General features: G+C 42.7%; 1 protein-coding gene across 1 annotated transcript; it reads left to right on the top strand.

Annotated features, from left to right (window-relative positions):
• Positions 1-600: 600 nt before the first annotated feature.
• On the top strand, positions 601-27,292 carry IGDCC4 (immunoglobulin superfamily DCC subclass member 4). Its single transcript, XM_039359192.1, has 18 exons — positions 601-940; positions 1,637-1,770; positions 4,900-5,037; positions 5,754-5,909; positions 6,590-7,000; positions 9,552-9,716; positions 10,527-10,664; positions 11,417-11,587; positions 11,682-11,915; positions 15,184-15,291; positions 16,126-16,309; positions 17,108-17,235; positions 17,631-17,801; positions 18,398-18,535; positions 18,897-18,993; positions 19,214-19,454; positions 21,064-21,225; positions 22,271-27,292. The coding sequence occupies exons 1-18, from the start codon at positions 723-725 to the stop codon at positions 22,784-22,786; spliced, it is 3,510 nt and encodes a 1,169-aa protein (XP_039215126.1). The 5' UTR covers positions 601-722; the 3' UTR covers positions 22,787-27,292.
• The last annotated feature ends 591 nt before the right edge of the window (positions 27,293-27,883 follow it).

Raw genomic sequence — 27,883 nt, forward strand, 5'->3', positions numbered from 1 at the left:
CCCAGCCAATCAGAGCACAGCCAAGCCCCTAACCATTCAGAACACACCTCCACCCAATCAGAACACAGCCAAGCTCCCACCCAATCATTTCATACCCTCACTGGCAGTTAAAAGGAAGAAACAGCTAAAACCACACATTGCTGCTCAAAGCAAGAAGCTAAAAACACCAGCCTGAAGATGACGAATGTGACTTCGTCGAAACGTGCCAAGACACTTCCAATTTTACGCGGGAGAAAACCCGAACAACCAAAGACCTATATACAAATACCCGCGAAAACCTCAGAAAAAAACAATATATATATATATATATATATATATGTTTTCTGAGGTTTTCGCGGGTATTTGTATTTAGGTCTTTGGTTGTTCGGGTTTTCTCCCACGTAAAAAGCAGCTGCTCGAGGCACGAAGCTGAAAGCACCAGCCTGAAGATGACGAATGGGACTTCGTCGAAACGTCGCCAAGACACTTCCAATTGTACGTGGGAGAAAACCCGAACAACCAAAGACCTACATATATATATATATATATATATATATATATATATATATATATATATATATATATATATATATATATATTGGTGCTTTGCATTTTAATTTTCCTTGAATAATCTAAATACTCTACAAAAAATAAAAAAAAACAAATTAAAAAAAAGACCCAAAGCAGTTATCAATAGTAGGTCAACCCTATCTAAAGCCAGGTTGTTCATCTGCTTGGAATTCATGCTTCCCTTTTTCTCTCTCTTTTTCCTCTTTCTCCGATCTCCTGTCCACGGTTATCCCCCACCTCCTACCACAGCTTTATCTCCATTTTTCCAACATCCAGAACCCCAGTCTGTGCAAGAAAATGGCATGGCTCGTTTTGAGTGTCGGATCAAGGGTTTGCCTGCTCCAGTCATAACTTGGCAGAAGGACAAGGAGGCGGTGCCTTCGGAACCAAGGTGAATTGTGCAGGGTTCACCCATTGCATCACACACAACAGAGTTAGCTAAGTTGGAATGTGAAGCTTCATGGGTTATGGTTTTCAAGCTGTGGTATGTGCCTTAGCTTGCTGCTTGAATGTAGTTGTGTCAACTGACAAGTTTATCTCTGGATTGTCAGAACAGTCCATGGTGTCTATCTATGACCAGTTCTAAGAGAGTCTTAAAGGGATACAAAACACAGAACTGGATGATACAGTAGTTAGAATGCAGCATTGCAGGCAAACTCTGCCCACTGCCAGCAGTTCGATCCTGATGGGGCTCAAGCCGATGGTCGGCCTGCTCCGTCTCTGCCGCTTGCCAGCTACGCCTCGGCCGGCGCAGGGGGCGGCACCACGCATGCGCAGCACTCCCAGGCAGGGAAAGTTCTCGACTTACGATCGGTTGGGTAGTCCTTGACTTACGACCAGTTTAGTCCTCGACTTACGACCGGTTTAGTCCTCGACTTACGACCGGTTGGGGGTTGCGGCATTAAAATGGTTGAGAACCACTGGGTTAGACAGACCTGGCTCCCTCAACCATTCAAATCATAGAAATTAGCCTCCAGATCCTTTATCATCTTTGCTGCTCTTCTTTGCACACTTTCTAAGGTCTTCTTGCATTTTGAGTTGATCCGGTGTGGACATTAATCTTTCCTCTTCATCCTCCTGTTCGTAGGTTCATTGTCCTTCCAAGTGGTGTCCTTCAGATCACAGATGTTCAAGAGGGGGATGCTGGAGCCTATCGTTGTGTGGTGACCCATGCAGCAGGAAGACGCTACAGCCTTAATGCCCCCCTCACTCTCTTGAAAGGTACATTTTAGAAATTTGGGTGAGGGGCTGAATTATGAGAGGCTACCTCTAACACTTTTCTCTTTCAGCCTCAGTTGCTTCCATCTGTTGCATGAATAGAATAGAATAGAATAGAATAGAATAGAATAGAATAGAATAGAATAGAATAGAATAGAATAGAATAGAATAGAATAGAATGATAGGAAGGGGATGGAGTACATTTACTGAGACACACAGTGTTTTCCCTTAGCTGCATTTGCTCAATTGTGTTCACACGTTCAACTAAGTCATAATTTGTTTAACCATAGTTTTTTGAATAAGCCCCTGTTGATTGTGTTCGTATGTTATACTAAACCAGTGTTTCTCAACTTGGCTGGCTGTGGAATTCTGGGAGTTGAAGTCCACATGCCTTAAAATGGTCAAAGTTGAGAAACACTGTACTAAGCCATCATAAACCATGATTTACAAACCACAAGAGCAAGGTTCTCACAACACGCTGGAGTAAATTCAAATTAGGTCACATTATATGAGAAACCTGCCTGGGAAGATGTATATTATGACATAATCTTGAAAATGAGGACAATTATTCCATTATTTTGTTTTAATCATGTTCACAATGATATCATGGCATTCATGAGGTTGTCTGCCTCCTTCTGCCTCCTCAGAGACACCCACACTGGAAAAAAAAAATTTTTTTACACATTTTCCCAATTGGAAAACTTAGGTCTGGGGAAGAATGCTTGGGCTGAAAACTGAAAATAGAGATTTTATTAAAAAATCCATTGGTAAAAATACGTGCCAAGAAAATGACAGCGAACCCATGTTTCTCTGTTTCCTAAAGCATTAATTGACAACTGCAGTTTTAAACTGTCACCAAGCCCTAGGAGGAAAATGTGTTTCTCACATTTTGCTCCTCCAGCCTCAGTCCTTCAGTGCCAAAGCAGACAGAATATGGATGAGAAGACACATCTGTGCATGATGAATGCTTGATTTGGCTGCTTTTCTTGTCTGGCTGTCTTTTTAAAGTTTGGGACCTCGAAAATGGTTGACATCTTGACATCTCCAGCAGGTGGCTAAGCTGCTTGCTGGCTGTCTACTTTCCAAAGCCATCAGGGGTGGCCAAGGGCAGCTGATGGAATTCTCCTTAGTTCTAGGTTCATTCTCTCCGTGATTAGTTTCCATCCATTGCTTCTTGTTCTGCCTTCAGATGCCTTGGAGAATAGTCTAACCCTTTTCTTTGTGGCAGCCCCTCAAATATTGGAACAGTGCTGTCATGTCACCCCTAGTCCTTCTTTTCTCTAGATTAGGCACACACAATTCCTGCAACTGTTCTTCATATGTTTAAAAAAACTTTGTTTTGCTTCTATGGATGCTTTTTTTTTTCTTGGATTAAATGCTATTTTAAAGCTGAGGTTGAAAAGGTCATGTTGTGATGTTTTCTGCCTTCCTGGTAGCAAGGACTTCAGCAGTTGTTACTCACAGGGCAGATGTACAAAGGCTGGGCAGACTTCTCCATATTAAGTTCCGGACATTTTGGGGGAAGCTGCATTCCGAAGTAGAATTGTTGAGGGTAAGATGCTGACATAAACTACTCAGAAGTGTGGTAAAGCACCATACATGTAAGTCTAAATGGTAGCGGTAGTGCTATAAATTTAATTCAGAAATAAAAATTGTGAGTCAGAAAAGAGGCTTCCAGACTCCTTCTGATACAGAAGAAGGTATTTTCTCTTTAACCCAGCCTTCCATGGAAGGACCACATCCGATTCTCCAGCCCTAGTTTGGGATTCCATGCCCTGCAGTGCACCACAGCCCTGTGTACGGCACATCATATTCAGATTGGCTCTCAGCAATCTTGGATTGCTCAACGTTGCTGAAAAAGAGATGGATCTCTCTTAAGTTCCTACTTTTAGCAGCTCACAAGGCAGAGGAAAAAAAAAGACAAAACAACTAAGTAGGCCTGGTGCTTAGCTGTGAACTTCCTCATCATTTTCCTGAACAGAAGCTTGAAATTGTGTTGAAATTGCCCTCACCCCAACCCCCCCATAACCTCCCTGGGGATGGATGGGTTCAGGCTTTGAGCAGCTGTTTCAGAGAGGAGAGAGAGAAAAAGATCCATCTGTGATTTTTTTCTTTCTTTCCTGGTTGCTCAGAAAGCGAGAAGGCAGCAGTTGACGGTGATACGCAAATGTTTTGCAAATGCTGCTGGTTTTGACAGCCTTTCAAGAGAGGCAGTACAGGCGGGCTTTGATCTTATGCTTGTAGGTGCCATTTTGACTTTTTTGACCCCCTGTGAACACCCCAGAAAGGATGACAAGCCCAAGGACAGACTAACATGGTGAGAGAAATTAAACACAGATTTCTATATGAACCATCTTATTTTATCTCGAAAGGATTTTGCAAGCACGAATCGATTTAATTAGGAAAATTGGTTGGTAGGGGGAAGATTTAATTATTGGGAGAGAACTGAGAATTAAATCTGTATTTGTTTACTCCCTCTTCCTCCTCCTCCTCCTTCTATAATCCAGTTGGGGTTTTTTTGGGGGGGGGGGAGAGAAAAGCACCTTTGAGATACCACTTGGAGAATTTCATAAGCATCCTGGGACTAAAGTTCAAAACCAGAAAACTGTCACAGTGGACAGAAGTTCTTGCATTTGTACATGACGCAGATTTTATAAGAGTGTTAATCTCTATCTAAGACCTTCATTCTCATGCAAACCTTGAGCACTGGACTCAGCAAACGCAATTAAGATATGCTTTGGATAGAAGATATTGTAAACTGATATTACTGATACCTTTAGAAAAATATAACAAATGTTGATAGGCAATTGTATATTTACTTACAACAATAAGAACTGCATTTGCTTAGTGTGGAAAAATGTCTATGACCAGAAGAACAGAGGATGTACTGAAGGGTGTAATATTGGATTAAGTTTGAAGAAGCTTACATGTACCATGGAATTACTAATGGACTCAGTCATCACGTTGTTTAACTAGGCACTTGATTGTAAAAATAGAAAATTAATAAAATATTTATATATTCAAAAAAGAAAACTTTTCTTTTTCTATGATGCTTTAGTGAAATGGTTCTGATGGAAATATGTGTATGGGGGAATGAAGGAAAAAAAGAAAATCTGAATTTTGTTGCCCTAGGTCCCCAACAACCAACGATGGGTGATGTGGTCATTGTCACTGCGCCAGAGAATGCTACAGTGGTGGTTGGTGAGACTGTTGTAATGGAGTGTGTCGCATCGGCAAATCCCACCCCTTTCATCTCTTGGATACGGGAAGGTAAATGAAGTTAATTCCTCTTCTGATGCTAAGAGGCCTTTCCAAGACCTTTTTGTCTTAAACCCCCAGTCCATGGACTGGTACTGAGCCACAGCATGCCAGCAACCAGTCCACACAAACAAGCAAAGCCCCATCCGTGGGAGGCAGGCAGCACACAAAACCATGTACTGTCCAGTCTGTGGAAAAACTTCTCTCCACGGAACTGGTTCATGGTGCCCAAAAGGTTGGGGTTCTCTGCCTTAGAAAATCAGGGGAGATATTTGCAGAATCCTACATTAGATGTCCTACCTACCAGTAGAACAAATAATGCATGCCTACACAAAGTTGGCTGGGCACCTTTATAGAAATTAAAATGGGTGGAGAAGATATATGTAGTGTCGATGTATTAGAAACACAGACATGGTTCAGGCAGCGTTATCTGTGGCAAAGCTGAGTATGTTCAGGTTTAGGGGTCTTTGTGCCAGACGCAAAGAATCAGGACCACGTGTAAGGTTGCAGCAGACTTATTCAAGAATCTTGTCACCTAAAATTCAAGACTAAATTGGCACCAGATAAGGGTCAATGAAATTCAGGAGGAGTTGGACTTTGATGTGCTTTTGGGAATGCAACAACTCTAAACTTACGACGTGCTTAATTCCACCCTCCCAGCTCTGCTTGTTTTTCACCTATACTTGGTACCCCAAGTAAAGTTCTGATGGTCTGCTTTTCCTTTAAAGATGGGAATCCCATTTCTACGGATGTGATCGTGTTAGGACGGACCAACCTCGTGATCATTTCTGTTCAGCTTCATCACGCAGGAGTCTATGTATGCCGGGCCAACAAACCCCAAACCAGACAGTTTGTAACAGCTGCAGCTGAACTCCGAGTCCTTGGTGAGAACACAGAACACAGCATTTCTTGTTGCCTTTGTTGTTTTTGTGAGCCTTCAGAAGGAGTATGGGATCGTCACAAAGAGTCCAGCAGAGCAGATTATTCTTTTGTTGACTCTAGCTCCCAACAACTAGATCTTTTAGGAAGGATGGAAGAGAAGTGGATTTAGATTGTCGCTTCCTTCTTATGCGTGATGGTTCAGCAGTTAAAGTCCCAAAGATGTATTTTTACGAGCCAACTGGACTTTCTTTTTTCTCTTTGAGGACATTTCATTTCTCATCCAAGAAGCTTCTTCAGCTCTAACTGGATGGTGGGGCTGAAGACGCTTCCTGGACAAGAAGCAAAACATCTTCAAAGAGAAAAAAGAAAGTTCAGTTGCCTTGTGAAAAAACACCTTTGGGACAACCAAGACCTGGATGACTGAGAAATCTCCATAGACATCCAGCAGTTAAAGACCCTGAGTTCGTGAGTTGGAGAGCTGACAGCCTGGGATTGAGAACCGAGGTTGTGGAGAGGATGTGTGGTGTCCCAGATAATTTTACGGACCCTGCACAAGCAATGCTTCTGTGCTATGTCCTGGATGGGAGGGAGGGAGGGAACTGCCAATGATCTCTCAGCTTTGACAAAGAGAAGGGTCTCCATTCAATCACCATGCTCACTGGGTTTTGTTTCAATCTCTTAGCTCCTCCTACCATCTCCCAGGCACCTGACACCATTTCTCGCACCCGGGCCAGCACTGCCAGGTTTGTCTGCAAAGCGGAAGGAGAGCCGCTGCCCACCGTCCACTGGACGAGGAATGGAAAGCGACTTCTGCCTAAAGGACGGGTTAAAATCCAGGGCAGCGGTACCCTAGTCATCAATCAGATTGGCTTGGATGATGCAGGCTACTACCAGTGCGTGGCTGAAAATCCCCTGGGCATGGCCTGTGCTACAGCCAAGTTGGAGGTGATTGTACGGGAAGGTCTGCCTAGCCCTCCGAAGAGAGTATTGGCGAGTTCTCTCTCCAGCACCGCCGTCTTGGTATCCTGGGAACGGCCCGAGTCCAACAGTGAGCAGATCATTGGATTCTCTCTTCATTACCAAAAAGCCTTGGGTGCGTTTCTGGTATCCTGAAGATCATGGTCTTTGAGCCAATCGTAATGCAAGGGAATTAGATTTGTATAATAACCTTTGGAAGAGAATATTCGTAGCTCAGGGTTGAAATGGGGGGGGGGTCCTTGGTGCTCTCTGAGCTGGCTTGTTTTCTTACAGACATTTCATGAGCCTGACTAGGTAACCTCATCGGTTTCCAGCACTGATGATGTTACCTAGTTAGGGTCATGAAACCTCGGCAAGAAAACAAGCAAGCTCAGAGAATATAATAACCTTGTAGGACAAGAAGCAACAGATGGAAGCTAATCAAGGAGAGAGCCAACCTAGAACTAAGGAGAAATTTCCTGACCGTGAGGACAATTAACTAGTGGTTCCTTCACTGGCTTGCTTCCAGAAGCTATGTGTGTTCCATCACTGGAGGTTTTCAAGAAGAGATTGGACAGCCATTTGTCAGGAATAGCGTAGAGTTTCCTGCTTGAGCAGCGGGTTAGACTAGAAGACCTCCAAAGCCCCTTCCAATTCTGTTATTCTGTATTCTGCATGATGATAACTATGATGTAAAGGAGTTATAAGGCCACTAAATTGGAGAGAGAATTGGAGAGTGGAGGTTTACAGTTAAAAACTCAATATGAACAAACTGCTTGAGCAGAGAGTTGGATAGAAGATCTCCAAGGTCCCTTCCAACTCTATTATTCTTTCGTTATGTTAGCAGAATGAACTTCTCAGATCAGTTGACTTCCTTGGGGACTTTCTGCACCTGGTTGGCAACTGGGCAAAGCAAACATTGAACCAGATTTTGACTTATGTTGATCCACCTTCAGGGTTATTCTCAAGTTCCCATTACCTTCTCTGTTCTGATTGATGAGGTTCTATAAGTATTTTATGAGGTCCACAATATTTGCTAAGCTTCTTCATTAAGGAGGATGCTTTAGAAATGCAGTCTTAAAGTCATTACTGTGGGTTGGAAACCATAAATTTTTAAACACATAGCATCCAGGGTTTTGAGCACTTAGTTGATTGTTAATTGAATTGATTGATTGGGTGTGTAGGCGTGAACAGCTTTTAATGCGCTTATTCATCAAAAGCAGAGAGTAACTTTAATCAAAGAAGAAGCAGCTTGTAAGGGACAGAGCTGAGAAGTTATGGACCTTTTGAAGGATTTGTGGGAGGGTGATAAAACATGGAAAGGAAAGCAGTTTGCTTCGCAAAAGCCCCTTGTACCCATTTTCATAGGGGGGGGGTGGCAGTGAGGAAGAATTGCTAGTGATGTCAACATCTTGGTGAAGTGATTTTGGTGTTCGGGGAGTGGATACTAGCAACCACTGGATGTTCTCTATCATTCATAGTTTCTTGCTAAGATGCAAATGACACCCTTTTTAGGCATAATACAGGGGGTCCTCGACTTACAACTAAAATTAAGCCCAACATTTATGTGCTAAGTAAGAAATTTGTTAAGTGAGTTTTGCTCCACTTTACAACTTTTCTTGCTTCATTTGTTAAGTGAATCACTGCAGTTGTTGAATTAGTAACATGGTTGTAAAGTGAATCTGGTTTCCCCATTGATTTTGCTTGTCTGAAAGTCTCAAAAGGGAACAGAGAAACACAATTTATTTATTGACGAATGGCTTGCAATGCCTGATTAATTTGCAACACAAAATATGGACTCACAAAAGAGCTGTACATATTAATTAACTGCTCAGTAGCAGATCTGTTGAAGGCTTCTGGCACCGTTGATGCAAATTATTTGACTCCAAGCAGCTTTTAATCAATCTTCTAATTCATACACTGGTTGATTATTATAACACGGTAAAATGAGAGTGAGATGTAGGCTGAATTAGTTGAATTAAGCACTCAGTGAAAATACTAAGATATATGCGCTATTATTAAAATTGCTATGGGAACTTAGAAGTTTACTTCAACTGCAGAAGGCTGATCTTCCTGGCTAAATCTATTTCCTTGAGTGAGTAAGGTATGATTTTTTTTCCATCTCCTGGATAAATGAAAATGGTCTATCACCATTGGAGTCATCAGAATGGGCAGTAATGAAAGTGTTCTCTTAATTTTCCAATTAGCACCCTGCCCTTTTAATATCTTCAACTGCGGAGATGAATTAGTGCTATCGTATTTCTTGGCTGTTGCTTCTCTCCTCTTCCTCAGAAACACAGACTGAAATCCTGCTCCATTCCTGGCATGGAGACCTCTCTAAGCTGGAGAGCTTTAAAAGGTTTTTAATCAACATATTCACGGAGACCTTTGCAGAAGGAATTTTAAAAGGTCAAAGGAGAGTGTTAAGATAGTCAAGATTAAAGCCCAACAGCTTTTTTTTTTTTTCATACATGATACACCTTCGCAAAAGGAGGGGGCTTCAGTTGCAGAGCGGTGGCTACCATCTTGACATTTTTAACTCCTCTCCCCCCCCCCCAAAAAACCCACCAGGATGAAAATTGTGCAGGGTCTTTTGTAAGCATCTCACAAAGCAGCTAGTTTAAAGAAAGAACAAAACTTTCTTCTTCTTCTTTTTTCTGTCTGACAGCGTTGTGTACCTTCTCCAGGTGCTGACAACGTGGAATACCAGTTTGCGGTGAATAATGACACCACGGAGTTTTCGGTGAAAGACCTGGAGCCCAACACCAACTATATCTTCTACGTGGTGGCCTATTCCCAGCTTGGAGCGAGCCGGACCTCCCCATCCATAAACGTGCAGACCTTGGAAGAAGGTTCGTAGAGTAGGAACTAAGAAGATCTACTTTGGGGTCCAACTGAAACTGGAGGTGTAAATAATCCAGGGTTTGGCTGGTCACAATGTGGTGGGATTCCACAAGATGCCCAACTATGACGAAATGGGACTGGGTGATTTGTGGTTTAGCATATTGAGTGAATTATTTATTTATTAGACTTATTTCTCACCCATCTCAGCCAGAGGTGACTCTGGACACCTCAGAAACATTAAAAACCAATGTCCTAAAGCAGTGGTTCTCAACCTTTTTAATGCTGCGACCCCCAACCCTAAGTCGAGGACTACTCAACCGGTTGTAAGTCGAGGACTACTCAACTGGTGCAGCACCGTTTGCAGAATGGGACTTTTGGCGGGCTCAGCAGGGCAGAGACAGCTGGACAATTCCTATTGGCTTTTGAAAGCCAATAGAATTAGACTCTATTCAAGAGAGTCTATTCTATTGGCTTTCAAAAGCCAATAGAATAAAAGGGAGTAGCACAGCTAAGAAAAAGGGGGAAAAAATGGCGGACTGCGTTGTTTGGCGATCCCTGTGAAATGGTTGTTCGACCCCAAATGGGGTCCTGACCCACAGGTTGAGAACCACTGTCCTAAAGTTTCTTTTTCCAAAAGACAACTGGACTTCCTTGTTTTGTTTTGTTTTTTAAACATTTCGCTTCTCATCCAAGAAGCACCTTCACTCTGTTCCGGTGTGTTCCGTGGCAAAAAAAGCACTGTGTCTTCTTGAGCAGAACCGCTGTAACTCTGATAGTCCTTTTGAGATGGCATGATCTCTTTTGTTGCTTACTTCCAGTTCCTGGTGGAGCCCCTCAGCTTTCCCTTTCCAGTACAACTCCAACTGACATCAAGGTGACATGGCTGCCTCTCCCTTCAGAACTGACCAACGGAAAGATCATTAAGTACAAAATTGAGTATGCTCCTCTCAAAGAAGGTGAAGGCCCTATAATGTGGAATGGTTGGTTATTAACCCTTTAGAACAGGAGTCTCCAAACTTGGCAAATTTAAGACTTGTGGAGTTCACCTCCCAGAATTCCTCAGCCAGCTATGCTGTCTGGGGAATTCTGGGCGTTGAAGCCCACAAGTCTTAAAGTAGAAGATTGTTTCTCCAAGTGTGGTCCAGGAACCCCTGGTATTCCTCTAAATGCCCCAAGACCCCCCCTCAGAGGCCTGTGAAATCGAAATTATTTGCTATCCTATGTCACAGTACAATTCAATGTTTTTAATACGATAAATATTGATCAGTGTAACCCATACAAACAAAATTATGGAATCCCACCTAATTTTTAAAAGTGGAAAAGAAAAAAGTTTTAAGAAATGCTGCTCTGGAACAATTCCTTCTTCCTGGTGTCCAAAAACAAAAAGTCAATATGGTCCAAAAAAAAAAGTCAGTGGGGCAATCGCAACGGTGTGAGCAAAGTCTGACAATTTCATATGTCTCACCATTATAGCTGCCCATCTTCACCTTAACCCACAAAGAGTATGTTAGGGTGATTGGTGGTTTAAAACTGAGGGGATTCCATAGTGCTGGGATGTCAAAAATTTAGGTGTGCTTCACTTGAAGCTTCTTTATATCTGGGGTTGTATTTTAGGGATGAATCTGTCCGTTGCCTTAAGATGCAGGGAGGATTAGACAGATGAAGTTACATAAATAACGCCTGGGCTCTTTTTTTTTCCTGTTAACAGATTTGATTTCTTCAACTGAGCTCAGTGGGAATGAAACACAGCTAGTGCTTCATGGATTACAGCCAAATAAAGTCTACAAAGTTCGGATTGCAGCAAGCACCAGTGTGGGCTATGGGGCTCCATCAGAATGGACGCCGCATCGCACTCCAAATCGGGACAACCAAACCCATGGTGGGTGACCTCTTCTTCAACCTCAGACCCTTCCAATTTTGATCCCGCTGATCAGCGAGTCAGTGTTTCATAGCTTTGCTCTCCTTTTTCCTAGTTCCCTTTGCCCCGACTGAGTTAATGGTCCAAGCCAAAATGGACTCGCTGTTGATAACTTGGCAGCCTCCACCCAACCAAGGCCAAATTTCGGGCTACAAGCTGTATTACCGAGAAATACCCACTGAGGAGCCCCCCATGGAGATCCCTTCAGAAGGCCCAGGGAACCGTCTTTGGAATGTCGGACCCATAAAACTGAAGAAGAAAGTGAAGCAACATGAACTGACACAATTAGGTAAGCTTTCTGGAAGAGTCCATTATCAGGGACTTGGTTGGATGGACCTTTCACTGAAAATGGGTCAAAACGAACTGGTGATTCTCGGATTGATCTCTTTAGGTCTGTTTATGGGGAGATCTATGATATGTAATTGAGGGAAGTGGTTTTTTTTCCTTTGAAAACATTTTGCTCCTCATTCGAGAAGCTTCTTCAGTTTTAACTGAATATAAATCCTTCCGTTCCCCACCAGCTTCTTGGAGAGAAGCAAAATGTTTTCAAAAAACGCCCCTCCAGGAAAATCCACTTGCCTTTTGGAACAACCTCCTGCTCAAGCAGGAGACCCTATACCATTTCAGGCAAGTGGCTGTGCAGTCTCTTAAAAAACTCCAGTGATGGAGCACCCACAACATCTGGAGGCAAGCCATTCCACTAGTTAATTGTTCTCACTGTTGGGAAGTTTCTCCTTAATTCCAGGTTGTATCTCTCCTTGATTGATTAGTTCTAGGTTGCTCTTCTCCTTGGTTAGTTTCCATCCATTGTTTCTTGTTTTGCCTTTTGGTGCTTGGAAAATAAGTTGAACCCCTCCTCTTCGTGGCAACCTCTCCAACACTGGAGTCCTTCTTTTCTCTAGATTGGCCCTACCCAATTCTTGCAACCGGTCTTCATGTGTTTTAGCCTCCAGGCCTTTAATCATCCTAGTTGCTCTTCTCTGCACTTTTTTTTTTTTAAGCGCCTTAGGGACATAAGGGAAAAATTTAGAATTTACCCTTTTAACGAACCCTCTGGACAATTCTGGATCTTCCTCCCCCACCCCAATAGGCACCGGCCCATTTCTCTCTTTGTCCTTCTGTTCCCGCAGCTGCCGACCTTATTTTAGCCCAGATTAAAAATCCCTCTCTTGATCCGTGAGCAAGAGAAGGTTGTTTAAATGTGATTTCTCTTCCAGATGCAAATGTGGCCGGACCTTTTGATCCTCCCACTCCATCTTGTGCTGTTTTCTGGTGGGGAAGGCCAGTTTTGGAAGGCAGCCCTCCCTTCCTTCTCCCCCCACCCCTCCCAAGTCCTGCCCACAATGTAGTCAAAGCAAGAGTGATAGCATTGGCAGGGCTCAAAAAGAGCGTTTAAAGGCTGCTTTGTGGAGCTGAAAAGAGCTGGCTGCCTTGCACCACAGGCACTGAATAGACACATCCTTAATTAGCAGAGCTTCATCAAGGAAGCTAATGAGGAGAGGTAGAGGGAAGACCGTTTGGGAACATGCTCCAAGAGAGAATTGCCCCATTTTCTTTCTATTTGTAAACTCTGGGCCATTCCAGCAGTTCTGAATAAGCAGATCCTTAAAAAAAAGAGAGAGTGAGAGAAAAGAAAGGGAATCGGGTTATGGAACAGTGTTTAAAGAATATCTTTCAACAAGGCAGCGAAAAAAGGGAGAAGAAAAGAGGCAGCCGAAGGAAGAAACAGCCCTTTTGGCTGTCTATGCACAATTGGCCAGAGTTGGCACTTGCTGATTTCCCCCCCACCCCTTGCCAAACTCCTTTTTAACTGGCCTGGGGGTTTGCCTTGGGCAGCCTGTGGTGGTGTTGCAGCCTCGTGGAATTATTTAATTGGATTAAGAAAGGGGGGGGGAAGAAAGCTTGTCCCATTTCTATATTGGCAACAGGCAATCAAGCTCTTTCAATGACCCACTTCTGGAAGAGATTGTGGAGTGGCCTTTTGCACCATTGACCCACAATTAGGGGACACCAAATTGCTTCCCATTGAGGTTGAAGAAGAGCAAGAAAGATTCCACCAGCATCTGCATTTTGCTGGTTAGGCAAAATTTGAGGCACCCGTTCAGTGCGGGCCATTGCTTGAATTGAAGTTCCCAGCCTTGTGAACTTTCAGCTGGGTGGGCTTCAATTCCCAGAATTCCCCAGCCAGCATGCTTTGAAATGCTGCACCAATGCAGCATGGCTGGCTGGAGAATTCTGGGAATTGAACTCCACTCATCTTAATGATAATAACAATAATAAAGTTGGAAGGGACCTTGGAGGTCATCGAGTCCAACCCCCTACTCAGGCAGGAAACCCTATACCATCTCAGGCAAATGACTGTCCAGTCTCTTCTTAAAGACTTCCAGTGTTGGAGCATTCACCGCTTCTGGAGGCAGGTTGTTCCACTGGTTAATTGTTCTAACTGTCAGGAAGTTTCTCCTTAGTTCTAGGTTGCTTCTCTCTTTGATTTGTTTCCATCTGTTCCTTCTTGTCCTGCCTTCAGGTGCTTTGGCAACCCTGGAGATATTGGAACCTGCTATCATGTCCCCCCTCGTTCTTCTCTTCATTAAACTAGACATACCCAATTCCAGCAACCGTTCCTTATATGTTTTAGCCTCCAGTCCCCTGATCATCTTTGTTGCTCTTCTCTGCACTCTTTCTAAAGTCTCAACATCTTTTTTACATCATGGTAACCAAAACTGGATGCAGTATTCCAAGTGTGGCCTTACCAAGGCATTGTAAAATGGTATTAACTCTTCATGTGATCTTGATTCTATCCCTCTGTTAATGCAGTCTAGCACTGGGTGCCTCCATGTTACACATCTGGAGTTTACAAGGTTGAGAAGCATTGCTGTATGGCCCTGTTTTTAATACTTCATGACTGATCTTTTTAATTTTGAAGTTGCAATTCCCCATTCATTCATTAAGAAGTGACTGAACAGCCAGCTCTTGAGAATAAAAGTCCACATTCTGGATAGAGAGGACTACTGTTTTGAAAGAGGGGTAAAAGAGGCCACCTATGTTCAAACTGAGCAGCCCTCTCTCAACCAAGGTGATGGGATACAACACCATCTATCTCCTGTCTACAACCACAACGGTCCTTTCCGGCAGTTCCAAGAAGATTCCACACTGATTCACTTAATAAATGTGACAAGAAAGGTCGCAAAATGAGACAAAACTCACTTTACAATTGTCTCACTTAGCAACATAACTTTTGGACTCAATTGTGGTTGTTAGTCGAGAACTACCTGTGCTTGGTTTTCCTGCGGATGGCGAAGGTCCCTTCCAACTCCATATTTCTGGTTTTATGACTGGGCTGAGTAGGGAATCTACCACCACCAAAATTTAGGTCACTCTGAACCAAGGGAGGTAGTTTTGGGGAAACCAGATCAAGTCACCTTTCCATGGGTTGCAGATCTGTTGCATTTTCATAATTTCCAACTAGCATGATGCCAGAGTTCAGCTAAACTCATTTTTTTTCCGCTGGGTTTTGCTTCTTTTGTTCACTAATTGCGTCTCTGTTTTACTCTGTCCAGTCCCTGGGCAGCTTTATGAAATCAAGCTGGTAGCTTTCAACAAACAGGAAGATGGCTATGCAGCAGTGTGGAAAGGCAGGACCGAGCGAGCACCAGTAACCGCAGCTGGTAGGTATCTTCTTGTCAACTGTTGAATTAAAAAGAATATTTACAACTGCTTCAAACATAAGCTTAAGCCTGGGGTAGGCAACCTTGGCTCTTTTATGATCCTGGCATAACCTATTCAAAAAGTGAGCTTAAAGAACATTATTTGGTTGGCAGCTATTTGCTTGAGTTTAGAATGTTTAAAGCATACAATAGTTGGTTCTTCTAAAGTCAGTGATAAAATAATTTCCTTTAATGAGGAATCCAGCTAACTAATGATCCTGAAGCTCAAGAGAGCCATGGAGGAAATAGATTTGGCTAAATCTTGAGATAGGCAGAACAATATAAATGCATATATATAGCTTCACTCTGAGGACACTGGCAGTGGACCAGCGAAAGCTAAGTTGTTTTTTAATATTGTAAATAGTTGTTTTCATTGTTTTTTTTAAAATCTTTTTAGCAATAAACAACTGGTTTATACCTCTCCCGGAGATCGAAGGAGATTTTGGGCTCAATTGTAGTCACAAGTCAAGGATTACCTGTACAGTATTTTATGGTTGACTGTGTCTAACATGGCCACCATTTTGTAAGTGGGGAAGCCCATTCTCTTGACAGCATTCTGTTTTGTGAGAGTTCCCACAATGTCTGTTCTCTGAACGCCAAAGGAGAACAGCATTTGGTGTATAGAACCTCATGACAAGAAACCTAGCCTTATAAACAATGGCTGTAACTGATGCTGGTCCTTCCACATATGTATCCGTAGCTCCAGGTGTATTATTTCCATCTCCTTCTCCTCCCCCTCCTCCTCCTCCTCCTCCTCCTCCTCCTCCTCCTTCTCCTCCCTGATTATCTTCTCAGATCTTCCAGTTCAGAAAGGTCCCCCACCACCTCCTGGCCATCTCCATGTTGATTCCAATAGTTCCACAACAATTTGGTTGCGGTGGAAGAAACCCGACTTCACCACCATGAAGATTGTCAACTACACAGTCCGTTTCAGCCCCTGGGGGTTAAAGAATGCCTCGCTTGTGATGTATTACACAAGGTAGGAGCATCCTCAGCAGTGTAAGTGATCATCACAAGGATCGCGATACATTGCACAAATGAAGTCATTTGGGTCATGTCATGTCGTCATAGTTGGGTCGTGGACAGTTGCAAGCAGAACCAATGTGGGGGCTTTTCTTAGCAAAGAATTAAAAATTGACTTTTTTTCTTATTGGAACCATTCAGACCATTTTTTGAGGAGCATTCATGCTTTCTCTTTTATATTACACTGTTTATGGAGATTCTTAGTCATCCAGGTCTTGATTGTCCCAAAGGTCCTTTTTCAAGAAGCAACGGGACTTCCTTTGTTTTTCTTTGAAGACTTTTTGCTTCTCATCCAAGAAGCATCTTCAGTTCTGAAAAAAGCTTCTGGGGTGAGAAACGAAACGTCTGCAAGGAAAAACAAAGTCCAGTTGCCTTTATATTACAGTATTTAGCTTTCTAAGTTGTTTTGGGATACTTTAAGATACTTTAATCTTTCCTTTTCTTTTATATAACCCTGACTAGACTTTCTAGATATCCAAGATCAACCCAGAGAAATCTCTTTGGGTAGTTGTCGGATTTTCTGGCCCACCAGATTTTAATCTGTTTTTACATCCCGTCGATAAAATAACAACTAAATCAGAAGTTGGTAAAGGCCCCACACTGGCAACCGAGACATTTCCTTCCCTTCCAGCCCTATCTTTCTATGACTCTGCCATTCAAAGGCTGCCAAAAATCTTGCCAGTCTTTGAAGGACACCCGCTCCTGTGATCACAGTTTCATCCTCTTATGGGAATTTTTTTCTTCCTCTCCGCAGCTCTAAAGAAGATGTTCTTATTAGCGGACTGAAACCCTTCACAAGATATGAGTTTGCAGTGCAGTCCAATGGTGTTGGGATGGACAGTCCGTTTGGAAATGTGGTGGAGTGCTTCACCCTCCCAGACAGTAAGTCTAGCAGCCTGAAATGTTACCTGAGGATGGGAGGGGAGGTGGATGCAAAAGAGAATATTAATTTTAGTATTAGTAGAAAAGGTGTCCTCAAAAAAAAGCCCACAAGATTCTAGTCTTTGTTTTGTTTTGTTTTATTACTTTACTTTACTGTACTTTACTGTACTTTACTCTACTCTACTCTACTCTACTTTTAATTTTAGATAGACAGACAGACAGACATGTAGTAGTCTTACTAGATATTTTGTTCATATATGGCCCTAGGGCTGGATTGGATTGGATTGGATTTAGGAAGGAATCTGGGGACGGGGGAAAGAGTGTCAGAGATTCACCCAGCTCCCCTTCTGCTTGCTTGCTTTCTGTCTCCTGTTGCTTCTGCTGCTCTCCTGTAGGGCCCTCGACTCCCCCCTCTGACCTGCGACTACACCCTATCAATCCATACGCGGTCCAGCTTCACTGGTGTCCCCCCTTGGAACCGAATGGCATCATTGTGGAATATGTCATCCTCTACAATGCCAACTGCACCCAGCCGGATGAGATGTGGACTCTGTTGACCAAAGAGGGTAAGATTGTGTCCACTAATGCACAGAGACATCCAAGGTTGTCTGCAAGAGGAGGGGGTGTCCAAAATTCAAGAAGTTGACCACAATCCTGCAATTGAGCTCCCACTCTTTCTTTTGTTAAGTTTGATGAAAAGAACGACTAGGATTGACACACTAGCAGTGTTCCAATGTCTCAGAGGCTGCCACAGAGAAGAGGGAGTCAAGCTATTCTCCAAAGCGCCTGAAGGCAGGACAAGAAGCAACGGATGGAAACTGATCAAGGAGAGAAGCAATCTAGAACTTAGGAGAAATGTCCTGACAGTTAGAACAATTAATCACTGGAGGCTTTTACGAAGAGATTGGACAGCCCTTTGTCTGGAATGACATAGGATTTTCTGCCTGAGCAGAGGGTTGGGCTAGAAGACTTCCAAGGTTCCTTCCAACTGTGTTAGTCTGTCTTTTTTTTTTTATGGGCATCACTTTTCTGAGCTCCTCCCTGCGGACATCCCTGGGGAGCATCGGTCTTCTGGGCAGGAAGAAAGCAGCTTCAACTTGCAGCAACCTTGGGGCTGGAATATTGGGATCCGATACCACATCCAGAATTCCTCTTTCTTCAGGCAGTACTTTCAGCGCTGAAGTTAACGGACTGGAGAGTGACACCAGATATTTCTTCAAGATGGGAGCCAAGACAGTCGTAGGATTGGGACCCTACTCTAGTGTGAAAGATGTGCAGACCTTGCGGGAGGGACTCACAGGTAACGGCTGCTGGCTTCTCTTAAAGTGGAATGGAATGGAATAGAATAGAATAGAATAGAATAGAATAGAATAGAATAGAATAGAATAGAATAGAATAGAATAGAATAGAACAGAACAGAACAGAACAGAACAGAACAGAACAGAACAGAATAGAATAGAAACACTGTGGTATGTCTTGACATGGAATTGACACCATGGGGACCCAGGATCAGGTCCCTTCTCAGCAACAAAAAGTTCATGGGGAGGGTTTTAATCAGTCCCTCCCTCCCTCTCTCTCTTCTAGGAGGGTTGTTAGGGGGAAGAAAAAGTCTTCCTCTCTTCTTCCTCCTCTTTATGTTCTCCTTTGTCCTTTACCTGCAGATATCTTAGTTCATTCTGTCACCGGGGTCACGGTAGCAATTTGCCTGCTTTGTATTGTCTTCTGTGCCTGCGCCAGCTTTCGCAACAATAACCTGAGGTAAATTGTGTTTCAGCGATGCCTCCAACACATGAGCCCAGTTGTCTGCCTTCTCTTCTGCCCGCTACTTGTGTGCCAGGGTGAACGTTGTTAAAGAATTGGGAAGTGTGGAATTGATGACACCCTATCAAGATGGGGAGGGATCATTTTATCTTTAAATGCCCCCATGTGAAAACAAGGCCACCAAGCAGAACAATAACTGTCTCCTTCCTTTCTGCAGGAAATCTGTGCCTGGTTTGGATTCCCAAGTTCCAGGAAGCCATATGTATCACCACCGGAACCGACAGGCAGCAGAGCCCCTATCGGTGATCCCATCAACTTCTCATGAAATGGAGTCCCTCATGGCTCCCCTCTCAGATGGTGCCCCCTCACCTCCGAGTGATTCTGCAGAGCTGACTGAAGCCCATGGTCTCATCCGTGCTAGTCCTCTGGAGGACAATGTGGGCCACATTCCAATAAAGGTATGGTCGGGATCCTTTCATCGTGTTCTATGGGAACCCATTCTTCTTCTGGAGAGGTAGATCCTGTAGATTTTTTTATCCCCCTCATCGCCACCCCAGCTCTGGTGAGTTCTCTGATTCTTCTTTGACTTTCTCTGGCCAAGCTGTTTATTTTCCAGGAAGCTTCCTTTCCTCCCAGCTTAGTTCTTCCTAGAGTTTGTCGGGAGCATTTCATTTCATGAGGGAATGTTTAATTGGCCTAATTTACCTCATCTGTTTCTGTTTACCTTTGTACCCTATGGAGAATGCATAAGGTAATTATGGGATTGACTAAAACAAATGTGAGAGGAGCCGGTGGGATTTCCCATTTGCATCCCTTACCCACCCCTAGATCCTCAGCCGACACCAAAGTCATCACCTCAGGAGAAGAAGCAGTCAGATTGGAAGCTAGGGAAACTAATTGGTGGATGCTTAACATGGAACACAGAATCATAGGACTGGGAGGGACCTTGGAGGTTTTCTAATCCAACCCCCTGCTTAAGGCAGGACACCTTATACCATCCCAGACAAATGATTGTCTAATCTTTTCTTGAAGACCTCCAGTAATGGAGCACTCACAACTCCAAGAGGTAAGCTTTTTCTGTTGAGTAACTGTTCTCACTGTCAGGAAGCTTCTCCTTCGTTTCACGTTGAATCTCTTTAATGACCTTCCACCAGGGAAATGTCCTCAAATAACACTGGGTCCCTGTGCTAAGAAAAGGAGATGAGCACTGCTCCCTAGAGACAGACATGACCGGCCAGCGAAACCTTTACAGGAGTGGCCCCCAACTTTTTGGGCACCAGGGACCGGTTCCATGGAGAAATATTTTTCTGCGGACCAGAGGGGGCGTGGTTTTATGCACTGCCTGCATTCCACAGATGGGGCTTCGCTTTTTTGCATGCCGTGGCCCGGTACTGGTCCATGGACCAGGGGACCCCTGCTTTACAGTACTTTTACCTATTATAACTTCAGATGGTTGCTCAAATGAATGGTTGTAAGTCAAGCCCTACCTGTATTGCCTTCAACTGGCCCTGCCCCCCACTTTCTTACCCTCCTCCCCACTCCTTTTCCCATTTAAAAGGTTCACTGATAACTTCCAAGTCCAGCATTTACAAATGTACTAAAAGCACAAATGCACACACCGACTCTAAAAGCAGTAGGTCCTGCCTGCATCTGTGTAGCCACCAGAGGGAAGCAAATAGACTGCTGAAAACTGAAAGTTGACCCACTAAGACATGTTCATGTGCTGGTGTCTGTTTGTGTTTATGTCTCCTGCTGAAGTTGTTCTTTTAGTATCTTCCAGAAATACAATAGTTGTCAACTAAAGGAAGTGAAAAAAATACAATGTTGTTTTGAGTGGGTTTTCCAGATGCCATGTTGAGTTTTTTTCTAGCCAAAGCCTTTTTCTTCATCCAGATCTGTTGTCTTGGGATCTTTAGAATGAAGTTGTGATTGTGTTGTTATATATTATGCTGAGAACTCTTGTAAAGCACTGTAAAATTAAAGAAGGAAGAGCAAATAAAATAGCCTTAAGCAGATAACTACAAGTATGGGATTAGAGATAATGTGCCTTTTCTTTTGCTTCTGCAGCCTCCGCGGGGGAAATCTCTGAACAGCTGGACAAGCGGCATCGCTGGCTATGGAGTCTCAATTCCAAAAGAGCCCACCATGGCTTTGAATGGATCACTGAAGATGGTCTCCAATGGAGGACAGAAGCTCTTGTTGCAAGCTCTGGTTTACGAGGTTATCACGGTGTGTATTCCCAGCATGAAGACAGGGGGTTTTTTTGTCCATAAGGGGAAGGAGACCCACCACTTAGTTAAAAGACTAACATTACCCGTGGAGAGGGTGAAGTTGTCTTAAGGCGCTCAGCTTCACTTATAATACTGGTTGTCTGATTTATCGTGCTTTGAGCAGAGCATTGCACTCTTTGCAGGAGCTGTGCATCATTTGGTTGTTTCTGCTCTGGATTTTGTGTATGGCCCATCAAAATAAAATAGCAAAATAAACTCCCAGCCTCCTGATGGTTTCCTGGTATGCTAAATAGTGGGATTCTGAAAGTAGACAAGTCACAGCTCACCTGGCTAAGAATTATGGATGTTCTAGTCCAAGCAACTATAAAAAATGTCAGGTTAAGGTGCACTAGCATCTTTCTCCTGTGTCTACTTTATGCTTCCTGGGTAGGCCCACTTTGAAACATGTTCTTGCTCACTCCTGTCTGAAGCAGTGATGCTTCAGATAGGAAGGTGGTGCAGAGAGTGGTGAGGACAGCAGAACAGATTATTAGCAGTTCACTCCCTTCCATCCAGGCGTTGCTTGAGCAGAGTCCTCAACATTGTCTGGGACAGTACACATCCTCTTCACGACCTATTTCTCTTGTTACCTTCTGGGTGGAGGGGGCTCCATGGTATCCGAAGCAGAACATCCAGATTCAGTCACAGCTTTGTTCCATACAGTATTAACCTTGTGAATTGTAAAGCTTCTTTCTTTCATTATGCATTCAAGATGGATAGCGATTAATATTTATATGTTACTTATATGTAAGGGTGTAGGTCTATACATATGTCGTATATAGTATGTTTTTAAACAAGTGTTATGTTTGTGTACACTTGAGAGCAAGCAATTAAATTTCATTTTCAATATGTGCCATTGTGCCCACAGGGGAAAAAATGACAATAAAGGTTATTATCATTAAATTGGGATTTTTGCTCTAACAGGGAGTTGGGTTTGTTGGTCTCGGTGGCCATATCTATCTGTACACTTCTAAGAATCCTTGTTGATTTTTTTTACTCCTAAGAATGAAGCAAAAAAGGAGCACCCACCCAGTAGCCTCAATCAACTGGAAGCTGAGGTCATTGTCCATTCGGATTTCTTAGCCTCCAACCGAGATTGTGGTTCCCAACTCCACATGCTGGACCTGGAACGGACTCCCTGTGAGGATGGTGAGCCAGAATCATTCCCTATAGAAGATCTACCTGAACAGGTTTCTTATACCTCCTCTCAGCAGGATCTCAGTGTTATATCCCGGGACCAAGATGACCAGAGTGAGCCTGAAGCAGCTGATACGTTGCTAAAGATCAAGAAAGAGGCTCGCCAAAGAGCTTCCAAATCACATGGAACAGATGGAGGGCTCCCCCAATCTGGAGGGAGTGGGGACTCTGAATCATCTCACAAAGGGGAAGTGGACACACAGCCCATCTTGTGTGATGCTCTTCCCATGGCCCAACCACAAGGCCTTCTGTATGGTGGCCTCGCTAGTATAACTGACTCGCCTTTGGGGTTTGAAAATGCAGCATGTGTCCACCACCTTTGATGAGAGCTTTGATTAAATTCTCAGCCATGGCAGAGCTAGGAGAAATGTAATAGCTATTAAGACTTAGGCCTTCATGGCACTAAATTGCCTCATAACTCGCGGTTTGGAAGGGAAGAGTATTAGCTCCCTGTGATTTTATAAGGAGGACCTTCCTCCCACTGAGTATTGTGTTCCGCTCTCTCTCTCTCCTTTCTTCCCAAGCCACTTTGCATCAGCTACTGAGAATCGGTGAACTTCATACCAATCATGAGTTAATGTTGTGTTTCACAAGATTCAGAAGTAGGCACCATAAGGCCCATAGGCCTCTTTCCAGCCCACCCACTACATACACCATTTTACTACCAGGCTGCAGCTGTCACATAACCAGTTGCTTTGAGAGGAAGATTGTTTCATGAGACATCATGAGGTTGGTCCTGGAGCTGATCTGCTCTTCTGAATGGTGTATCAGATCTTAGGCACCATTCTTCTACATCTCCAAAGGGTGAAATGAAGCAGAGATGGAGAGCAATAAATCAGATGGCCTCAGAAGATTCCATAGAATCCCTTGTTCTGCTTTTGTAGGTGCTGATGTAGGACTAAAGCCAAAGGCATTTTTTTGCCAGCACTGTTTTACTAAAAAGAGACATCAGTTTCCAAACACAACACAGTCCATCATGAACTGTGAAAAAAATAAATTTGCATTAGGCTAATATACATTTGTATTTTTGCAAGGATCTTTTGATTAGGATAATTGTGAAAATATTTTCTTTCCCAGGTCTCAAAAACCTATCAGTTTTGTTTGACTAAAACCATCAAGTCATTTTTAACTCCCTTCAAAATCACTGCCAGTCTCTAGGCGAAGACTGTTTCCACACAATGCACCAAGGCAAAGTAGGGTTTGTTCATTTGTAGCTTAAGCATGTTGAGTGACCCCCCACCCCACCCTTATGGTGTATAATCCATAGGTTATTGCTGAATGTGGCTTGCCAACCTAGCTAGTTTAGTTAGCAAACTCTGATAAAGAATAACTTGGCTGAGCATGTTGTGTGAACTCAGACACTGAATCAGAGGGATATTCTCAATTGCCTGGCTGTGATTTTCTTTCCTATTAGCTTCGAGATGGTTAGAGGTTTAGCTGAACACTCAGTAAATACATCAATCTTGTCAGCTTCCTACTAGCATGTTCTGGCACTGTGGGTTTGATGCAAAGTGTTGGCTAGTGTAAATCACATCAGGACAACCTGCAGATGTATTTTGCATCAGATGTGCGTTAGTCTCCCAGAGATGCCTGAGAGATGGACTGTGACTAGGAAATGTGTCATGCAACCACTGTGTTTGTACCTTAGCTCCAACAAGAAAAGAACTGAAGGCTTTCTTTATGATTTGGTCTCATTTTTTGGCCAGTGTTCCCCTCTAATCAGAACTGCTAAGTTATGAAAAGTAGCATTAGTGCTGCATTGAAAAACCTTCAGCCCAATGGCATTCTCTTGAAGTAAGCATGATGTGGAACATAATTTACATTCCCCCCAATTCTGAAGGTGGACCATTTTGTATGAACCAACTTTCAGTGATGAGGTTTTTAAAAATGATACATGGTTTAGATTCAGGAACAATGCAGTGGACTGTCTCTATTTGTCCTAGACTTGAAGACCCCACTACTGATACTTTTCTTGTAATGTATAACCCATTGTGTAAATCCATTCCCCAGAGATTAGCAGAGAGTCCTCAGCTGGGGAGATCACCAAGGTCTTAGAGCAATCTTGCAGTGGCTGCCGGAAAATGTGGACGTTGTAATCTTTATGAGTAGTATGAACCTACTCATTTGGTTGATTTTATTATCCATGGTTAAAGAAACATGGCTGAGGATGATGCAAGAACCACAGGTTTTCCTCCATCATCTGGTTAAGAAGATTTGACCTTCATGGAAGTTCCTTGTTGTTGTGGCTTCAGTCTGCAAGACACTGAAACAATTAACCTGCTTAGGCTTTGAGATAGGCCTGGAGCACACCATACACTAAGCCAAAATCAAACTATCTGAATTAGCCACGTATGTTCAGCCAGCCACTTGGTTTGTAAATCATGCTTTATAACCAGCCTCTTTTTCCAAAGCCAACCACTTGTGGATTCTTCCTTACACCATGGTGAAGCAAGCTTTGGTGGATCTTGCAAACCTAGCCTTATCATTGTGGTCCGAAATGGATTGGACCCTCTCAGACTGAGGGCTGTTGAAGATTAGCCCTCTTTCTGTGGAATCTTTTGAAGAACTAGACTCAGCCATGTTTGTGGAGATTCTCAGTCATCCAGGTCATAGTTGTCTCAAAGGTGCTTTTCTAAAAGGCAACTCAACTGTTTTTTCCTTGAGGAAGAAGAAGAAAACATTTTGCTTTCCTCCAAGAAGCTTCATCGGTTCTGGCAGGGTGGTGGGGGCTATGGAGGGATTCAACCATGGTTTTCCATTCTGATGCAACCCATTTTCTCAACCCCGGTGGTTCCTTTCTTGAAATGCAGCATTTGTTTTTTTAAAAAAAAGTGGTGTTGGCTTTTCCCCTCATGTCTTTGGGGTTTTTTGTCACAGATCTTCCTTCCGTGGCGTAACATGACTCTTTTGTAAAGTAGGCGCTGCAGTTTCTTATTACACACTCTGCAAGTGCTTCTAACAGCTTGTTACTGAAAACTTGAGAAGTTTCTTCAGCCTCCAGGGTTGCCTCACCAATCTGTGCATTTAGGTTAAGAGGCTATTGGGGACTTTCCCCCACACCAGCCCCATTGAAGTGGCTGGGATCTACGCAGGATTCCCATTCTTTGCATTCAATTCGCAGGAGACGTTTCTGCCAACTTAGGCCTCTGAATTCTTGTACCTAATATTTTAGGTATTGGATCTGTCTCTTCCCTCCTTTTTTAACGTATGACAGTGTATTTTTTAATTTCTTCAGAGCACCTTTATATTATTTAATTTTGTATAAAAGAGAGGAAAAAAATAATAGTGTGTGTGTGTTCTAGCGTAGCCTCTTTACACCTCTTCTCTACTGTGTCTTCCCCCTTCCCCTTAACACAACTACCTCATGCTGGTGTTTTTTTGTTTGTTTGTTTTTTAAATGAAAATAAAGCAGTAGATTTTGCTCTTTGGTCACACTTTCTTCTTTCTTTTTGTCTCCTGCTTTAAACGTCTGTAGAATTCACTGACACAGGTGATGATAAATGTCGCTAAACAATATCAGAAATGGCCTGGTTTTTGTTGTTGTTGTTGTTTTTTAAAAAAGAACACATAATGATCGAAACATAGTTAATAGCAACACATTTAGATTGCAGGGAGATGTTTTGTGACTTTGGAGGGTCCAGCAACACTTTCTCCAGCAGAGCCAGGTTGAGGCCAAAATGCCCTAAGCACAGCCCAAGAATAGTGTCCCTTGATCTTTCCATTTATTAAGGACCAGACATTAAAGCTCAATAAAGGCTGAGAATAAAGAAATAGTTGAGGGCGTGATAGCTAGAAACTCTGTGGTGCACCCATCCCTTGAGGCCCTAAATATGTTCCTTAACGGTTCATCCAAGGTTGCCTTCATCTTAGGAAAAAAGAGAATTGGGCATTAGGTTGGTTCAGGGGTAGGCAACCTTGACTCTTTTATCCCTGAGCGTAGCTGGCTCAGGAATTCTGGGAGATGAAGTGCATGAGTCATAAAAGAGCCAAGATTGCCTACCCTGGTTGATACAATAAGATAAATCCAATTCAATACACCAAGATAAATCCAATTGGAGGTGATATCCCTGCCCCAAGACCATTACTCCAAATTTCAGCCAAATCACCTTTAGATCCAAAGCTAAGTGCCAGAGGCCTTGCTCAAGAGTTGGCCATTAAATTCCATCAAGGTGTGTGTGTGTGTATGTGCATAAGATCATAGTTTTTAAAATGTGCCATAATGATCTGAATGCATTAATAGACATAAGGGCTCTTGTTATTTCGGTGGGCTTAAGGACAAGTTTATTGTAGGAAGCGAAGTGCATTTCATCATAAAACTCAGAAGTCTACTATCACTTTGTCAGACCGACACATTTTATTTTGAATGGAGCTAACAGAAGCTAATGCCTTTTAATAAATTCAGAGCATATGAAAAGGTGTCAGCAAAAGCCCCATTTTAATCATTAATATTTTATTTCTGCTTTTCCTCCGCCTTTCAAAAAATTAAAGTCATCTGAAGAGACTGCCACTTTTCACTCATTTCTGTTATAGATTGTTTTGTTTTGTTTTGCTTTTTGATTGAGAAAATTTAACATTGGACAAATGTTTAAAAAGTAGAGAACAAGAAATCATATACCCTGAATAAAAACAAATGGTAAAAATAATGTTTAAAATGTATGGAGATTTCCACAAATGTAAATATGGATACATCTGTTATGTTAAAAAGAAATACAACTTCTTTAATATCCATATTCAACATTTCTACTCAGGATAGCTTTTGCACAACAAAAATCTCTTGGGGGAAAAATGCTGACTGCATTTGAATAAATCATGGATGTTTAAAGATATTATACTTGACTATGTCCTGTATCCTTAGTTGCTGGGGTTTTCAATGTTACTAAATTTGACCAATCCAATTAAATGCACTTCTTCAATTTCCAGTATTCTATAATTACAAAGTTTTCAGGCAGCATCACAAACAAATCAGTTTCTCATGTTTGCATGAACAAAAATGCGTTAGAAAATGTGAACAAATAAACCAATAGCAGAATTAACTGTGAAATACAATTTCTTGAAATCCTTTGAACTGAAAAGAATGAGTTACGTTTTGACACACACGAGTGTTGGCTTACAACTCTGACAACAACATTTAGAAAAGCTCCAATTTATACAGGGTATTTCATAGTTTGATGCCCCCATGTGATCTTTAATGCCAGTTCATGAAACTGCTGGAACAGATTTTAAAAGTGTGTTGTGCTATAATCCGTTCCAATGAGATCCCTTGAGTTCAAATCTCAGTTCATTCTCTGAAAGTTTTATAGGGCTTCACCATAATATCAAAAGAGATGATAGATAAGAGATGATAAACATGATAGAAATACAGATGATAGATAATTGATAGATGGAAAAAGATATAGATAGATAGATAGATAGATAGATAG

The sequence above is a fragment of the Crotalus tigris genome, unplaced genomic scaffold (assembly GCF_016545835.1).
Source record: "Crotalus tigris isolate CLP2741 ecotype Arizona unplaced genomic scaffold, ASM1654583v1 scf7180000019068.10715455, whole genome shotgun sequence".
NCBI lineage: Eukaryota > Metazoa > Chordata > Lepidosauria > Squamata > Viperidae > Crotalus > Crotalus tigris.

Coding starts and splice junctions, on each gene's coding strand:
- IGDCC4 (XM_039359192.1), top strand. CDS start 723: ATGCTTCCCTTTTTCTCTCTCTTTTTCCTCTTTCTCCGATCTCCTGTC. Junction 16,310..17,107: donor CTTGTGATGTATTACACAAG/GTAGGAGCATCC, acceptor TCCTCTCCGCAG/CTCTAAAGAAGATGTTCTTA. Junction 18,994..19,213: donor TTTCGCAACAATAACCTGAG/GTAAATTGTGTT, acceptor TCCTTTCTGCAG/GAAATCTGTGCCTGGTTTGG.